Source organism: Poecile atricapillus, chromosome 3, assembly GCF_030490865.1.
Source record: "Poecile atricapillus isolate bPoeAtr1 chromosome 3, bPoeAtr1.hap1, whole genome shotgun sequence".
NCBI lineage: Eukaryota > Metazoa > Chordata > Aves > Passeriformes > Paridae > Poecile > Poecile atricapillus.
Genome location: NC_081251.1, coordinates 68251675 through 68271317, shown reverse-complemented (window position 1 = coordinate 68271317; position 19643 = coordinate 68251675). Strand labels below are relative to the sequence as shown.

Here is a 19643-nt window from a genome sequence, read left to right as displayed (position 1 = left end):
TACAAAGGGAAACTAGCTGCCCTCCCCTGAAACAGGGAAAAAACCCAACAAAATCACAAAATTAAAAAATTTAAAGTGTTTCTTCATTAATAAATAAACCCTGTTCAATCTGGCACCAGCAATTAATATGATTCTCCTGCTACCTTATTGTCAGATAAGAAACCAGGGGAAAGCTGGTTTCAAAAGGTGCCTGTGCTTGGATAAGGAAATAGCCTGAATATGGCAGTATGCATATCACTTCCCCTTGATAGTCTGGGAATAGAACCATTCTCCTCTTAAAAATACAGGGGAAAGGGAGTAGTGGTAATATAATGGTGAGAGTTTTTCTGGATGCAAAACAGGATGGATATAAGTCATGTAAAAAGGAAGTCTTAAGTAGCTTATCCCCATTGAATTTCGGCTTCACTTTGAATGAGATAGGCTTATACTTAGAAACTAAAAATATATCAGGCTGGTTTAGCCCTCCTTTCTACTATCCTAATTCTAGCTGACCTGGCATAAAACCTGGCTCCTGTCAATAACCAATATACAAATAAATGCCTGCCACAGCACTGCTTTCAACAAATAATGGATGGGAACAGACTAGCCACATTAACAGCCAGTAAAACATGCTGCTCTCAAGTGAGAGATGACCAATCTATTTGTCCTGCAGCACGCAAACACAGCAACAATTCACGCCAGTCAGAAAATATCAGAATTTCTTCATCTCAAATTCATTACTCTCATCTTTTATTGACTTAACAAAGAGTATGTCTTTGGCCATTGCCATTTCTGGAACAAAGTTCTGTGCTTTTAAGTAATGGCTGATGGAATATATTTATATGCTGCTTTTTTGGGTTTTTTGGGGGGTTTTTTTTGTAAAGAAAATGATAGCTTACTAGTTTAGGTGAGTATATTAAAAAATATCTGTAGATTCCACTTTTAAACTGTCTCCCTTTCTTACCTATAGTATTGAGTTTTCCCTCGCATGTTATGCTTCTAGAAATGACTGTCACTCAGGGAAAGGAAGCAACAAGGTTTTACCACTGTTAATACTCTTTACATTTCAGCAATTTTTCCTTCTCACATGTTTAAAATTATCATTTAGCTTGCATTACGAAAGTTGTCCTTGCTAGTTAGTGTTTTCTTGTTTTTAGCATATAAGCTAACAAAGGTGGACAAGCTCTTGTTCTTCAAACAAGAACGTGTGCACAGAAGAAAATTACAGCCCCGAGCACAGGGTCTTAAGATGAAGCTCCCACAAGTAATTCTTGTTACATACATAGCAAATACAAATATGTAATGCTTTAGCAATGCCTAAATTTGATGTACTCTAAACTTAGTAAAGATGATGATCACAAAACCAAGCATATCAGGGAAGGCAGATCATTTGGCAGAGGTAGGAGTTACTCTGCTGTTTCATGTTGCAGAGCTCATTCAGTAATTTTAATATGGAAGCATTTTATACTAATTGCTATTCAAATGTGTTGGAACAGTGAGTCCCTCTGCTAAGGACCCTACAATCAGCATTTCTGATGTGACAATTTAACTGAATAATTAACATCTTCTGTGTTGATCATGTTCAGTGGTTGCTCAATAACACCCCTGACTTGTTATTCTCTGCGCTTCCCCATTCGACAAATCACAACAGAATCAGAGACACCAGAGTTTCTTACCCTGCACTATACTTTGAGGTTCTCAAACTTCATTTTGATATCAAGTGGAACCCCAATACCAAAGATCAAAGCTTTGCATAAACTGAAAAATTAAAAATATTTTCCTTTAATGCTATTGAAATGTGATTCAATGGGGACAAAACCTTTCTCTTAGCATAAAACAAACAGAATTTTTCACCTTCATCTTTCTGACTCATACGACAACTTCTAACAGGAGTATAATAATAAAACAATAAAAGTCCTCAGTATTTCAGTACTTTCTGATAATGGTGATGTCAAAAAAACTCTCCTGAAAAAGTGTGGCTCTGAAAATATTTCACAGCAGAAAACTGGTTTGCCAGATATAGCATCATAAATGTTCTTAATGGACAATTCTTCTAAATTAAGCAGATGTAGAAGGCTTGAACAGAACTAAGATGGATGTGCCACATTATCCTATGATTCTATGATCTCTCTGACAAGACCAGAGGACAGAGCCATAGGGTCTGCTACATGGAGCACTCAGGGACATTTAATTGATAGTTTTAGACATAAGAGATAAAATAAGAAGAGAATAATGGGAAATTTCATCTGCCTTTTTTTGCTAAGGTGTTAGCTTGTCAATCATTATCAGAATAAGTAAAAATTTTTATTGCATTGTATGTCTTTAATAACTTGCCACTTCCATTTTAACCTAAACTAAATTCAAAGATATTCTTATTGTGCAATATAAACATTATAATGATAGCAATCATAGCTCTCCTTATCTCATACCATGCCTCTCTCTTGTTGATGAGTCATCTCTCCTCTTACCATGTAGTAAAGAAAACAGAGGAGCCTTGAAAAGCTAACGCTTTTTGCAATTTTATATAGCAAATACCATTTGGAAAATATATTTGTAAAATCACAGCTCCTGTAACTACTATACCAGTTTCCAGACAGTGAGCTATATACAGTGGGGATGAAAACATTTGGCAAGTATCTGGAATTTAACTTATAAAAGATGTTTTCTTTGAAAATAAGAGTAAGAGCACACTCACTATTTTGGCAGTTTTGAATCATGTCCTTTTACGCTTCAGTTTCAAATCTATTTTTAATTCTGGTGCTATGCTTAAAAGTAATTTCTCTTTATTGAATGATAAAACAAAGGGAATATTATAAAACCATTCTCTGTCTTAGTTGCAATGGGAAAATCTAAAGTAACTCCATTACAGTCACTAAAAACATTTCAAAACTTTCCAACCCGCATAGTTTCAAGAAGTGATTGAAAAAGATATTAAAATATGGCTCAAATTCTTCTCAGCATATGACATATGTTGAGATTTACAGAATACAAATGGCAATTTAAAGTTGCTTAAGAAAATTAAAGTCTATTTCTTTACTCCTCCTAAGATCAGTATGCATGCAAAATTGTAGTAAAACCATAGCCACCTGGAGCTATTTACTTCTAACAAAAAACTTCTCTATACAATACTGTACATTTTTATACTCATCAGCACCTTTGCTACCTGACAGGTGAAAGAGATGTGCAAAAAAAGGCTCCAACTCTTCATATTGTTTAAGAAGCTGTCCTGATTGTCTCCCAAGCACCTTCCTGGGCTATGCAAACTAAATCATGCTCTAAATCGGGCATTATCACATTCTATAAAGAAGAAACATTCAGACTATTTTGATATAAACACATTTGCTTTACCAGAGGTATTAGCAATGTAATGATATTCCCTCCTTCAAAAACACTTTATTTGATGTATGATTGATGCCTTCACAAGGAAAAGTAGATGAATGCTGGTAATTAAAGTCACGTATGTAAGAACCAGGAGAAGCTGTGCTCTCTCCACTCTGTGTAGGGAAGCTGAGGGAGGATAGGTCTTCGGGGTGTCATACAGGGAGTGTCTTAGATGCCAGCTAGGTAACTATGTAGAAAACAAAGCAAAAGGAAAAGACAAGTAGCTATGTACAAACAAGTGGGACAAAGTTATTGAGGGACATATTTTTTGAAGGACCTGCTGTTGCCTTGGGTTTCACTGATGTGGTCACCTGCACCAAAGCTGGTTACCTATATTTGGCACAAGGGAAAGGATTTGACAGTAGAATGATCACTGCTCAAAAGAGTTTTCAGCAAAGGAAACAATGATCAGTTTGTTCCAGAAGATGTATTACTAAAGTGAGTGCTATTTCCTAAAGATGTAAAACTTACAAAGTTCCCTGCAAAGAATTACAGAAAGTTATTTAACTGATTTACAGTTTGTACAATGGTATATGGAAGAACTCCATTTAGTCGCCTAGTATTACTATGGTGAAGTACCCAGTCCACTTTATAGCTGTGTTAATGGTCAGAGAGGCCAAATGAAAAGACTGCTGCCACAAAGAGAGAATAGTTAAGCCAATGATGAAAATCCAAGAGACTTAATTTGAAGCCCCACTTATGAGCCATAGGTTATGCTAGCATGCCTTCAGCAACACCAGGGTTTTGGGTTTGTTTTTTCAGTTTGTTTTTTTTTGGGGGGGCGGGGTGGTGTGAGGGGGTCTGGTGCATTTACAAGAGGAATAATATATTCATACTATACTCAAAATATAAAAAAAATATAATTAAAGAATGACAGGAAAATTTTCATGTTGCTTCAATGGGAAGATTCAGCCCTAATAACATCGATTGTTAGCCTGCTGAACTATCTACTGCAAGCACTTCTTTAATAATGAATGACCCTTGGTCTATTTATTTATAAAAGCCATGCAAGATACAGGAAACATACAGATAAAGGTCAGTGTTTAACATGATGAATTCAGGCAGGACTTCAAAGTATATCAGGCTTGTTTTTGACTTTATTCCATATGAAAATTCTTCATACCATTTGCATTGGGCTGGGTATAAGTTAAATGGGTTTTTGTACTTTATTTTATTAATGTTAGCACACATTTTTCCAGGTTTTCTTTTTTTGCTGTTATTTAAGCAGGTGAGAGGGAATATAAACTGAACACTTGAGCAATGAAAAGAGTTCAGCTTCAAGTTTTCTCTCTGGTTTTGTTGCACTATAACCATATACTATGCTGAGTATCTGCCAGATAAAAAAGTAATGAAAAAATACAGCATGTATATAATACTGATGACTCTTTTCCAGCACTTTGATTCCTATCACGTCCTTTACATTTTTTTTTTTAAATGCTAATTACACTCAGTCTGCTGTATTATACAGAAGATGCTTTGGGAAAAAAGGATTATTTTGCAGTTACAAATGGTTATTAAAGCACAATTCGTGTGACCCAGTGGCTGATACTGTTAATAAACACCCTCAACTGGAAACTGCAGAAAAGAACTTTGCAGATAAAGAGTGAACACCTTTGTAAACCCAGGGCAACATCTCACTCCTAATGGGTGCAGCCACACTTTGTTAGATTTCAAACATACATTTCAGATTAACTGGGCCTCTAATGCAGCCACAGTGGGATTCTGTTCCATACTGATTTCACCCAGTGCCATGCTGGCTGAGAGCAGTTTGGAGATTCCAAGCCCTGCTCCAGTCGACACCATCTCTGCAAAGCACCCACATGTCGGCACCCGGCTCTGGCAGCAGCAGGAGCCAGGCACAGGATTTTTCATCCCTTTCAGCAGAACAGCAGCCCAGGGCCCTGATGATAGGGGCAGGGGACATTTTTCTTGTTTTTCTCTGACCTTGCAGGGTGCTGTCTCATTTGTAGCCCATTAATCGCTTGAGACTCCTCACCAATAACCATAAAAACTAGGCTGCTGTTTCATAGCTGCTAAGACACACACATGCTTCATGTCTTGGTGCTGTGGTATATGTTCAGTACAGTGATTTAGTAAGATTCTGAGTGAAGAAAGATCAAATCTAATGTGCATGGATTTCAAGTTTTTCTTCCTGTAAAAGATATTTAGGTATTGTTTTTGTGTATAAGAATCTTTCAAATTCATCTATTTATTTTATTAGCACTAAAGTTGCAGGGTTCACTTAGCTATAGAAAAATCTCATGTTGGAAATAGTAATACTCAGCAAAAAGAAAAAAAAAAAAAGAAAAGCATTTTGGATTTGAGGCAGAACTTCTTACTCTGTTTCTTTCATTCTTCTTTCTTACCAAGTCAATACTAACCACAGATAAGAAACATGTATTATTTTTTTAATTATGTCAGCAAGAGGAACTATTTCCGAAATAATGGTACAAAATATAGTCCAAGAGATTTCCAACAATGATACAAATCTACATTAGATCTGAGACCCAAGTCTACAATCTCCTTCTTATTTGACAGATCTGTTGATTTGAGAAGAGTTTCAGCTGACTGAGGACACCTACTGCAAATGTTACAACTAACATATTCCAATTTTCTTTTTGCTATGTATTGTGCCTGTTTATATGCTTGTTGAAGGTAATGCAAAACTTATGAACTCTTGCTTTTAATCGGTGAAGTGTTCCTTTTTCGTTCAGTTTGCTATTTTTTCTGTAAATAAAATCTCCTGTTTGGATAACCCATTATAAAATACACCATTTAAACTGAATAACTCCCTTGCTAAAGCACAAATTAAATGTAAATTTTTTAAAAAAATAATTATCTTCACCTGTAAGTGGTGTCTTGGACAGAAAGTAGCAAATTATTATTAATGAAATTATATTTTATCTATTTCTCTTAATTCTGGACTTCTAGATCTCTCACTACATCTATCTGCACATCAGGATTCCATTTCTGAGTACAGATAGTACAGACAGTTTCTATTTTGGCTTTACTAGTAAAGAACTGAGCACAGAGATTCAGCAAATATTGATGTCTAAGTTTGATGGAGTGGCCTGAATAGCCAAGCTGTAGAGATGTGCCAGAAGAATATTTCAAATACACTGAATTTGAGATTTTTGTCTCATATTTTATAACAAAGGATCCAAAACTATTTGACACAAACCCCTTAAACTGGGAGCTACTTCTCAGATGAACGATTATGACTTGATCTAAAATAGATGCAATATATAGAAGAACTAAATTGACATTTCACTCTCTAACCTCAACACTTATTTTGCTTTCCGTACTGTTTTAAAAAAAATAAAATTGGAACGAAAATTATTTTTTTGAAAATTTTCAGCTGTCAAGCAGTGAGTTTTCAATTGAAACCAATTATAATACTACATTTTAAAACACCAGTATATGTGTAATGGAGATATTTAATTCTTACAAAATAGTAAGATTACCACAGAGCATTAAAACAACGTCTTCACAGACACCTTGTCCTGGATAGCCATAACTCAAATAGCCTTTTATAGAACATGAACACCCCTCCTAACTCACACCTTTCAAAAATTAAGACACACTTTCCATATAAAATTCTGCTTCTTCCACAAGAAATAATGACTCATTCCACATTTAATATTTATGTACACTAAGGAAGTCTCTTCCTATTTTCTGATACCTACATGAATAATCACTGCTCCTTAATAATCCAAACAGATACTTTTTCCAAAAAAATGCAATGCTTTTGATCAAAAAGTATAAATCTTGAAGCACTTTGGAACCTTTAAACTGGTAATGGCATTCCTTCTCTGGTTAAAAAGATTTCACGTTGCCTTCCCTCTTCCCAATGCACTTCCTGTTCAGAAGTCTGTTTCAATTCTTCCCTGCAACTGAGAGCTCACAGGTCCCTTTCTCCTTTCGAAAATCAGGTGGTTCTCCATTTCTCTATTGGGACTTTCCAATTAGTACACTAGTTTAAATTTCTTACTCTACCAATTTATTTTTGTTCTACTAAAAAAAGTATTTAATGATCAATTTATTCTCAGCTTTAGCATTTCACTGAAAATGTTTCCCTCTAGCCTCCTACAATTACCTGGCTTTCATAGCCTATTAATTGCCCTATAAGGTCTTCCCTCTGCCTAATACACAATTCCATTTTAATACAGTTATGTCTATATAAACTTGTTGAAATCCTTTTTCAAATTTTGCATCCCATCATTAATGATTAGAAATAAAAGGCTTAATAATAAAAAGTGTAATCATATCAGACTAAATCCAAAACTAACTAGGCGACTGTTTGGATTAAACACAGCATATCATCCCTTAGAATAATAGGAGGAGAGTTTTACTACTTGTGACTAAATTCCAGAGGTCATTTAACTCATTGCAGAGGTAATTTATAAGGAGTGTCCTAGATCTCAGTGACATCACGTGAAATTAAACATTAGACCAATTCATGCACACTTTACCTTTCTGCTGGTGTGGCAGAGCTCAGGACAGCCACTGCTGAATTGTCCCTGCTCTGTACACTGGAGCTGTGGTCCCTGTCCCTTGCATTGCTGTCCAAAGGAGTTATGACCAACACATGGAGAAAGATGGATGTCCCACTTGTTTGGGGGTGATAGTTTGTTCTTTCTTTTTAAACATGAAGAAATATATTTTTAAGACAGAGGGAGAAAAAGCAAGACAAGCTGCACTCTTCTATTTACTTTCAGCAACTGTCCTAGAACAGTAAATTGCTACTATGACCAGTTTTCCATTCATTTTCTGGAAAATAGACTCAATTACTGACCTTTAAATGGTCTAGAGTTTGGGGACATCATGCCTGCTGGAAGCTTTCTTGTAAGCATGACACAAAATTAAGTTTAGTCTCATAAATCCTACTTGAGCAACATGATGTTCTTTAATACAACCATATTTGCTACCTACTTCCCGTCCAGAGCAACCAACTCTTCACTCTTGCAGAACAGATGGGGTCCCTCTGCAAATGCTGACCATCATAACCATGTCTTTGTGGTTTGCCATTTTAGTACTCATGATAAATTTTTAGATGATATCAACAGTCTGAAAAGACGTAAGCAACTTGCAAGGCCTAAATATTTCTGTAAAACTGTATTTGACCTCAGGCATAAAAGCCAAGGAGATGAGTCACTCCACCTCCACCTTTCATTAAGACAGATTCTGATTTGTTCTATTGAACAGATGCTTTTGTAAGTATGAAAGGACTTGATAAATTATTTTTTTTTAAAAATCACCCACTTCTAGAACTCAGGTACTAGGAACACAAAAATACTACTACTCAGAACACAAGTGACTAAAGAACAAAGAAAGTCTATTTTTCTCTAAATAGTATGGAAGAAATGAGAATTCAACTTGATTACTTATGAAAGCAACTAGAAAAACACAGAGAGGGTAAAAATGTGGGAAGAAAAGCAGAAGGTGGAATTTATGTGATCCAACCATTAACAGGCAGGTTTGGCTTGATGCCTTTTCTCTATTTGCAACATATTGTCTAGTCTAGAGATACAGTTAAGAAAGCAACTTAACATTTTACTGTATAGCTATTAAGATCTGCAAAACTTCTTTCCATAATAAGTACAAAACTTACAAGAAGATGGTCTTGATGAACATGCATCATATCTGACATATAGACTTATAGACTCAGTTCTATTTGTCTTTAAACTACTTCCACATTTTAGCTGTTTCATGCTTTGTTATAAAATCTCAAAAGGCAAGAATTCTGGTATCTGACAAGCACATGGGTGTGCGTATCCATCCATGAGAGCCTTGCATGCACATATTGTGGTAATTGCCTCTGAAGAAAGAAAAATGCAAAAAAGTCCCATGTGTGCTTGTACACACAAACACTATCAGGCCTTTTAATAAAAAATATTATCTTAGAATATGTGGGATTGGGGAGGAGAGTTTAATACTAATTTCCTTCTTTTCTTTTCTTTTCTTTTCTTTTCTTTTCTTTTCTTTTCTTTTCTTTTCTTTTCTTTTCTTTTCTTTTCTTTTCTTTCCTTTCCTTTCCTTTCCTTTCCTTTCCTTTCCTTTCCTTTCCTTTCCTTTCCTTTCCTTTCCTTTCCTTTCCTTTATTTTCTTTTCCTTTATTTTCCTTTATTTTCTTTTCCTTTCTTTTCTTTTCCTTTCTTTTCTTTTCCTTTCTTTTTTCTTTCCTTTTTTCTTTTTTTTTCTCAATGTTTTCTAATTAGTTTGGCTCCACTATCCAAGTCTCAGAATTGACTGGGTCCTCCTTCCTACCAACAAATCATCTTTTGTGCCATCTACCCAGATTCCAGAGGATTCCTGGGTTTCTGCTCTGTTCCTGAGACACCAAACTCCCCAGCCTGCTCCTTCTGACTTGCTGGCAATCACTGCAACAACTCTGCCTGTTTCCCACTATGGTCTAACCTTTGCTAGGGGAAGCTGCTCAGGGAAGCAGCAGCTACTCCACTGATCTTCCCTAGAAGAGGAGGCAAGTAAACCAAGAGTATCCCCACTGGGGTCTTCCATCCTTAAGACAAAAAGACACAGATGCTGTGTGGCAAGGCGCACAGCAGGAGTGCTGAGATTTTGCCTCCAAAGCTGCCAACATCCCTCTGGCCTTGGGGACTGCTTCGTCTGCGGGGTTGGGATAAGAGAAAAATATGGTAACTACAGCCAGTTCACATGCTGGTTTTGTAACAGCAAGGCTTACTCTCTAACTGCATAGACTAGAAAGTAGGTTTTTAAACAATAAACGCAATTATTGACCTTTGTTATGAAGCTCAGGAGTATAATAGGTTTTGTCACATGTGTGGAACATTGTAAGCAGCACTCATTGCACATTTGAGTATTCTTATTTGTTGTTAACAAATTGTTCTTGATATCGCAATTCCATTTAAAATTATTTTGATAAGTTGTAGAAAATTGATTACTATCAATGGACCTTTTATTTGCATTGTGATAGACTGTCAGTCACAGTATGCTTCATGAAATTACCTTCACTTTCCACGAGGGTGACTTTCTAATTTAATATATGTTACTGTTTTCAGGAACGCAGCTGACAGAAAATAACAGCAGAACTTCTTCAGCATCATGCAAAACTAGCCTATGGATAACTTCAGCAACAACAGAAATATAAGCAATTACAATTACTACAATTTATTTCTTGCTTCCTTTTTGCAAAGATAAGTCTGCAATCTTCTGATGCAAATGCAATGACAATGTCTTTTTCCTCATAGCTGGAACCAATAGAATTAGGAGCTAAATCACAAGTAATCTTGTAAACCCTGCTAACTTGATTTCTTGCTTAAGGGGCATATTCTCTGGGGAATAATTTTACTTAGTTTGATTATTTTAACTGCTAGCCAGCTATATGTATGTGCCTGTAAAAATGGAAGACTGAAATCTGCAAATACAGAACCACTTTCTTTTTGTTTAAAGTTCATTTAAATATTACAAATTGCTTTGAAACAATAGCTTTTAAGACAATAAGATAGAAAATTATGCACTAAAAAAGTAAAACTGAAGTAGAAAGAAATTATGTTGCTTGAGAAGTCACAAAAGGAGTTAATGTTAGACATCATTTAAGAGGAAAAGGGGACTCCTACTCCAGACACATATGTATCATCCTAAAAAGAAATTTGTTTACACTGTATTATACCTATTAGGATGCCTGCAAATAATATGTTATTTGTGCCTGTACCAGCAATGCTTATCATATGTCTACATTGCTTGCTAAACTATGGTTAAAAATCATCACACAACCAAAAACATGTCACCATACAATAGGGTACAAAGCCACATAAATTTTAAAATAACTATTTTTCAGCATGTACTCCAAAATATAATTGCATCAATAATTATTGTCTCTGTTTATAAAACAATTACAGTACCTGCTTAACTACAGTATTGCATGCAGAAATTCCCTGTAATTATTTTATTCCATTCTAATTGACAATATATTCAGGACCCAAACCTACTAACACATATTTCCAGCTTTAGAATTACACTGCACTTTAGAATTACACTGCACTCTACAAACTGACATCTACAAATCCCATGTACCATTGCAAAGTTTTGATTCTTGGCAAAGCAACGGATACTTTTTGGGACTCAAGGGTTCTGCCCTTAGAGGAACCATATTGGTTTTCTTGGTTTTCTTCTCCTTTTGTCCAAGTGGATGTTCATTTCTGAAATAGTATCCAGAGACTGCTTAACAAGAGTACCATGAAACAGATTTCACCCTGTGGCAACATTACTAATGCTGAAAAAGGACTCCATGATGGGACTTCATTTGTCTTCAGCTGCATACTTCCTCTCCCTGTTCTTAATACGAGCTGCAAATCTCCTGCCTGTCTCAGAAATTAGTGATGGCAGACACAGTACCAACCCTTTCCTCTGAGAAAGCACTTCTGCCTTCCTCAAATTGCTCTGTGTAAAAATTCCAATGTGATTTAAACAGCTTTGCAGTCACAGAACTACCTCTTAAACTGGTGGAGTTAAATAGTTTTGCTCTGTTTCCTAATTAAAACAATTACTTAAAATACACATGCCTGACAAATTCCCACTGATACTTATTTCACTAGTTCTAATCATTGTTATGCAGCGTCAGGAATATTTCTCTTTAAGACATTTCCAAGAGATAGCAAGGATGGAAAACCATTTTCACAAAACTCCTGAATATATTTCACTCTTCTTTAGACATAATCTAGTCTTTTTCTTCCTACAGGGCTTTATGCACGTAACAGATTTTAGTTAAGCTATCACTACTACAGATGCTGCTTATATCAGCTTAAGAGGGTTTCTGTTAAGCTGATATATTATGCACTGCCTCCACGGGCAAATACAAATGGCATAAATATGTGTAATACTTATGTTTGTATGTCTGTATTGGATGGGGCTATTTTCCCTGCTTTCTCAAAGGACTACTCACTGTTGCTGATGGAAAAACAGCAAAACACAATTATTAACCAGTGTTAACAAACAGAATAAATGTCACGCTACTGAATTTGAAGCTGTGATAGACTGTGGAATTCCTGATAACTTCAGATTTATGTGAGGCTGATTCAGGGCTCCCTTTTCACCCCACATTTTCCATGAATGTTGCATGTCCAGAGCCCAGAGACTATGTCGACGATAGCAGACTAGGTACATTTTTGGCTTTGCTGAATGCAGTATATTTTCCCATACTCCCCTTAAAAGTTCTCTAACTTCAAAGCTGCAATCCTCTTCCACTTAAAACAGTGGCAAAATCCTATACACAAGGAGATTAATAAGAAGGCACAGCAAAGGGAGGGGAGTATTTTCATTATGAAACAACATAGTAGGGTAGCAAAAAATTTCTGCTGCTGATCAACAAGGCCCAGAGCTAATTCTCTGAAACAGGGGTTTGGGAGGAAGCATGCATTTGGGAAATGAGATCATCTAATTCAAGCTGTACATTTCATGTGGACAAACTTCAAAGATGAATGTTCCTAGCAATTTTCCATCTCACAACAAGTGAATAGCTATTATGGTATTTTTTCCATCATTGCAGGACTTCTATACTTATTTCTTTTGCAAATGTCTGTGAAAATAATCTTTTCATATTTTAAGGGAACAGAAATTTATGATGATTGTTTTGCACACAGATTACTTTAAAAGACTTTTTCAATGGGTTTTCAGTATATTTCAGTTTCTCAGGACAATTCTGCAAAATTGCCTCAGACTTTTTTCACTTTATTTCCTTCTTTTTACTAATGCTCCCAGTGGCAATTGCCACTGAATCAAAAAGTAAGCATAAGAATAACATTTTTTTATTATGTTGTTTGGTTAGGAAGAAGCAATAACCTTTAAATTAATATTTGTTGTTCTGTTTAAAATAACTTCACATTTTGCAAAGCTTTTCATTCCAAAAGCAATTTAATAATAATTTAATAAATGGAGAGCACAATTATGTTGGAACACGCTGCCTAGATAAGTTGTGGCTGCCCCATCTCTAGAAGTGTTCAAAGTCAGGCTTGATGGGGTCCTGGGCAACTGCATCTAGTGGTTGATATCCCTGCCCATCACAGGGAGACTGGAACTAAATAATCTTTAAGATCCCTTCCACCCCAAACAATTCTATGATTCTATTACTAAAGAAAGTGGAAAGAGTTCTTCATTTCTTTCTGATGAGCATTCATCTTATTTGATCCCAGCCCAGCTTGTTCATTCTGCACTTCCCAATGGCAAAGCTGTCACAAATCTGATTTTCCATAAGATACAAAAGTTCTGTCAAGTTCTAAGCAGCTTAAGATCACCCTTGGTTACCATCCCAGTCACAAGGCCAAGACAGGCAAACAAACAGAAACAGGAGGTGAAGGGATGCAGCACTCAAATATCCACTTTGGTTTTCTGTAAAGCATATAAAGCATCACTCATTAATCACTTAATTATGTCAATACTTGGAAATGACAATGTGTCCAATCTTATGGCTCCACTTAGTCAATCTCTTCTACTCATGACTCTTAAAATCATGAACAAATAATATCCATTCCCAAAAGATCATGAATATTTGAATGTAAATCAGTCACTCTGACAAAATGACAAATGCAAGAGACTGGTGGTATAACTTCAAACAAACTATTCATTTGGTTATAGAGGTTTACTAGCTTTTTGATCTTGAAATTCTGCTTTGAAAAGTGAAGCTGTAAAGATGCAAGTCCCTGCTCCAATCAGCCCATCAGAGAGGGCACAGAAGAGGGAATGATCCAGCTCCAGTCCTTCATGAACTGACAGCAAGCTTTTCATCAAAGCATTTCACTAAGAGTGGAACCTCATCAAGGAGTGAGCTTGCGGTTTTAACAATGAAGGCTCAGTTTGCAAACAAGAGGCTCATTTGGCATAAAGAAATCAGCAATGATTCTACCATTAAAGCATGCTTTAGGACAATGCAGGAAAAGAGAGATGAAGAAATGGATGGAACAAGAAAGTAGGAACCTGTCATCAACCCAGCATGGGAGACACTGTAGTTAAAAACAAGGTCTATAAAATTCAAGACTTGGGAGATGGGAATCCGAGATCCTCCAAAATGGTTAATATACTCTGGAAAATCTCTCAAAAATAGAAATACTGAAATCCTTTTATTTACCTGTAATGCAACATTACTTAGCTCCAAAGGCACCAGACAATCGAAGTGTTATGCCTTTGGCTTTTACTTCTTGTCAAACCAAGCAGTAGAGCTTTCTATTTCATTTTGTGTTTCAGGTTGGTAATCTCCAGTGGTGAAGTGGATAAACCAATCAACTAATTTCACATGCGGTACTGAGAAGTCATCAGATGTTAACAACTCATTACTCAACTGGAAAATATCAAAACTAATGACAGATGAAACTCTCCTGTTATTAGTCCCCTGAGTCATCCAATTCTCACTGTACTGCTCCTCATTTTTTGCTGCCTCTCTCTGTGTAACAAGCAATACTGTTGCAGGTAGCCCCTGTAGCCCCTGTGACTCATTCCTTGGGCTCACCCATCTGTGATTTGTGAGTATGATGAGCTATTATAATAATTTCCTCTGGAGTCTCTCACTACATCTGTCCAGGCTACTGAGACTGCCAATCTGCTTTAAGTTTTTTTAATGTTCAAACACCTAAATTCTTTAATTTTTTACCAAGCATACTGCTACTGGTAATTAATAATTATATTAATACATTTTCTAATTAAAATGCAATATCTCATTATCTTCATGATTTCCCAGGTAAAAGAGAAATAAGCATTTTCTGAGATCAGGGAAAAGATTTTACAAAAATTAGGTATGACAGCAATAATCTTTCTAAAAAAATGGGAAAACAATGTTTATATGGAAAAGATACCATATCACCTTCACCTACAGGAATGAGAAAAAACTAAAGACTTCACATGGGTCATATTTTCCAGTGAAAGATAAATTAATGTTTTCATTTTCTCTTTAACACAGGAGATGTTAAAAACACACCTTTCTACTGATCTCCTCCTATTTTTGTTGGTTCAAGCTGTGACTACATTCCAAAATCATTGAGCCATTCATCAGAAACACCCAGTAATAACTAGTATGAGCATGTTATTCTTGAAAAGGTTTTATTCTCCCTCTGTGTGTATTCTTTAGCTGAACTTACATTTCTCATAGTTCTCCCCGCTCCTTCAATAAAAATTCTCATGTTCTACACTCAAGCACACCACTCAGTTGGCACATTCTCCACAGGGTTTATTCATCACCAAGCTCAACCAAGTATTGCCCATTTTAAAGTCCTATGAAGAATCACACTGATACTCCTTAATGACCATAAGACATCACTACATCTTCTTCATGAAATATTCACGTTCTGATTAGTTTACAAAGCTTTCAGCACTTATACTGGTTAAACCACCCACACCCCCTTACAAAGACTTGTTTGTCCAAAACAAACCCACAACTATTGCTTTGTCAGTAAACTTTGAATTATTCTTTCTGCTTCAAACTGAACAGCAAAGCTTTGGTATTTTCTTGCATTTTTCCTTAGCAAAAATAAAGATTATATTTTAGAGCTCCTTCTAATTTCTACGATTCATATGTTAGACTCCCTAAATTCATCATTTCAAGCAGGATTTTTTATCCATTTCCAGGTCCAAAGGTGAACCATGGACCAGGAAAATCACCTCCTCTTTATTCCTAATACTCTAATCCACGTTAATAAAGAATGCACATGACAACCTTCATGCAATTATTGCTGACCAGCAAGATGTCTATATACATTTTCTTCTTCACTCATCCAAAACATTTCAAAAGCATAAAGACAACAACAGTTAATCCTTGTTTTGTTCATCAAAATGCATAATCACAAAGAAGGAGCAATCTCCTGCCTACTTTTTTCCTTATAGCCTTAAAAGTTTCAAATGTTTATTTGCTCTCTATGAATGTATGGAATATATGCAACATAAAGCAAAATGATTCCTCATATTTTCAAAATTTCACAAAGTGGAATAATCTTTAATTTAGGATCATATTTTTCTGAAGCAAAAAATCTGTACAGTGTATAGGGAAATATCTGTATTTCAATTGTTTCTCTCTGTTGATATTTTACTTGTTTAAACATTTCAGGAATGACTCAGTAAATGAGATAGTATGGTTACATCATCATATTTATTACAATCACAACATTCTGTTAAATTCAAATACCGTTCCTCAGGCTGATTTTGCTAATGCAGTCATCTTTAGAGATGGTCAGTAATTCAGCAATAAAAAGTGACTGCTCTTTCAACTAGTTTCTCACCTGCTGTTTTTAGAAGCAATACCATGAAATAAAAGTACACTGAAAAATGCTTATAACAAAATAATTAAAACTGTCTCACATAACACCCTATTTCTACAGACAATTTATGGGCACCCTTAGTTTTTACAAGTTGTTTCAAGGACTTGTAGAGTCTTTCCTCAGTGCTTGCAGGAACATGATTTCACTGTGGTAGTTATCCAGTTGGTATCTCCCAATTAAAAAAAAAAAAAAATCAAACAATTGCAAAGCTCCAGTATTCTTGGGGCATAATCCAGAACAAATGGATGTGTACAAAACATCTTTTATGCACACCACACATATGTAAAAATATATGAGCATATAAGTATATATATTTTAACTGAAGAACATCTGCTTTGAGGCTTTTGTGGGTATTAACAGTATTATAAGCGTTTGTTAAATATATTTGCATTATTGTCGTCATGATCCTTAGACAATATTCCCATGTTTCTAAGCAATCAACAGTTTTGAGTTCAAGGTGGTATTTGTTTGCTACATATACATAAAGTCCTTTATTTGAAAGAAATTAGTGACTTAGGGCATAGATTTGAAGCTTTCAGATTCCACTCAGGATAGAAAACTGACAGGAAAGTAGATTAATTGAACTAAAATGACAGTTATGCTTTTCTGGTGGGAGTTGTAGTCATTTGCAGCAAAAATTACTGGTACTCCCTTGTATTTGAGAGAGAAAATCAGAAAAGAGGGAAAAAATGAACTGTCCTATGATTTTTATTTCCCTCTGAAGCTAATAAAGTTTACACATCAATAGAAAAGGTGGTACATCAGGAACTGCTACGTAGAACTGTATATCTATTCTAACTCAACCCTTAAAAGTATAATGTTTATTCCAGAAAAAAAGAAAAAAGAAAAAAAAAGACATTTTGGTCAGTCTATTTTGAAATCCAAAGTACACAAGTCAAGGCAGAAATTAACAATTAATACGAATTATTCAATAAGATGCCATGCTGCACTAACTCATGGCAAATAAAGGTCCATTCTCCAGAGGATATTTTTTGTGCAAGTTTCTAAAATCTAAAATCTATTTCCTAAAATCAGGAAGCAGTTTTATTCACTCTTAAGACTCCACCCTTCTTTATGACAGGATTATTCACTAGCAAAAACATTCCAAAGGTTGAAAATTAAAAGAGAATTCTTCTTGGTGTTCTGGACAGTAGAAACTTGTATAAATCCTTTCTATATAAGAATACATTCTTACAGATTATGTTAAATTATGGAAAAATTATGTTAAACAATAGCATCTATTTCAAAGGAACTCAACAGTCACTGAAATATATAGCCACATACATAAATGCATAAATTGTGATAAAATAATGTAAATAACAGAATAATTATGCGCTGAACAATTAATGAATAGACAGATTCTTGTGCCTATGACTGTATGGATGCTAGCTTTGGAGCAGGCTGTAGGCCCATGGCCTGACAGGCCTGCCTGAGAAGCTAGCCTGGGAAATTCATGGGAGGATTCAAAACAATCCTCAAAGACACAAAACAGCCTGCAGGTGCTGTTTTTCTGATTCCTGTGTTTTCCTTACAGGAGAAGGTCAGGGGGTGGTGAACCCCACTGACCAATGATGGTGATGTGGTATTTTGCTAACCAATAAGAGTTTCCTTTCTATGCTCTTCACAAACTAGTCTATATAACATGGCTGTAACAATAAACTAGAGATTCTCTCCTGATCTGACTCCCTTGAGAGTCCGTGTCGTTCTTTCCGCCGTTCCCAATTAGAACGACATGACTGTACTATCCTGGACCAGCTATAAAGTTTACAGCTGTCTTACAAATCACCACAAAGATCTCAGCCTTAGTTTCTCAAGCACAGGCACTGAGCTACAGAAGCAGATCACGAACATTGTAATAAATGTCACAGCCCCTAATCAGCATCAGTTGCAGAGTGTGGTGATGATTTTTCTTCTGTTCCTCTGCTATGAAGTTTCTTATCTTCATGTACTGGCCAATACACTAAACTCATACTTGCTATGGAAGCTGGCTAAAAACCAGACCGGACCTGCCATACAAATATTGCCATTTTGATATAATTAACTTTTTGTAGTAAATTAAGTATTCCCTTCACCTAATTTTCAGGAGAAAAACATCTCTGTGCAATCCTACTCCAATCTGAGAGAAACATCAAAAACTTCTGTAATTGAACCATTCAAAGGATAAAGAATGTCTCCTCCAGGCCAGACAACTGAATTCTCAACAGTACTTATTTAAAAGTGTTTCCCACTAGAGCATCTCCTTACATAAGGCAGAGTGAAAACTTTAAAATAGTATGAAATTTACTTTGACTCTTACCAGAAAAGACACTGGGAATCTTGGAAAGAAAACTTTTCACTGTACGAATAGGAATCCCATTTTTCTCATCTTGCATGCGTGCTATGACGTCTTCCATCTGAACAGAGAAATAAACAAAAATTTAAAAATATAAAATAAACAAAGAAAAAAAAAAGAAAAAAAAAAGAAAAATAATCCAGAATTATTTCCTAAAATCAGAATTATTTCCTAAAATGAATCTCCAAGAAATCCTAGAGCAGTCTCTCAGAATGACAGGTCCCCTCTTTCTACTTCTTTCTTTAATTTATATTCTATAATTTTATTAAACATGTTAAAACTGCAAGTAATTTATTCATGAAAAACAGTAAAAAATATATGTATTCAAGGACTCTTGAGAAAGAAACAGCAATGCAGAACAACTTAGTTAAAGTTAGATTTAGTTCATGTACATAAAAGAAATTGTGGAAAACCATCATTTGATATTAAACTTCATGTTTTGATTGTTTTAATGGTATTGTTTAATTGTTAATCAACCATATTGTTTGATTGTTAATCAAAATAATATTGTTAATTATGTTTCCACATATAAAAGCAAAATAGATACATACAGGCTTTTAGGGGACTGAAAGAGTTCTCAAACAGAATTCTCAAAACAAAATAGAGCTTTTAAATACACAAAAATTCCTTCTTTCCTTTTGAGAAGGGGGAGTAAATACAACATGTTTCCATAA

At 35.4% G+C, this 19643-nt stretch overlaps 1 protein-coding gene across 4 annotated transcripts in view; it reads right to left on the bottom strand.

Annotated features, from left to right (window-relative positions):
- RGS7 (regulator of G protein signaling 7) overlaps positions 1-19643 on the bottom strand; it is a 266876-nt gene that overhangs the window by 113958 nt on the left and 133275 nt on the right. For all 4 annotated transcript variants that reach the window (XM_058835396.1, XM_058835399.1, XM_058835398.1 and 1 more), the window contains one exon: positions 18934-19030. In XM_058835396.1, the coding sequence (XP_058691379.1) occupies positions 18934-19030 (97 nt within the window). The remainder of the gene's footprint in view (positions 1-18933; positions 19031-19643) is intronic.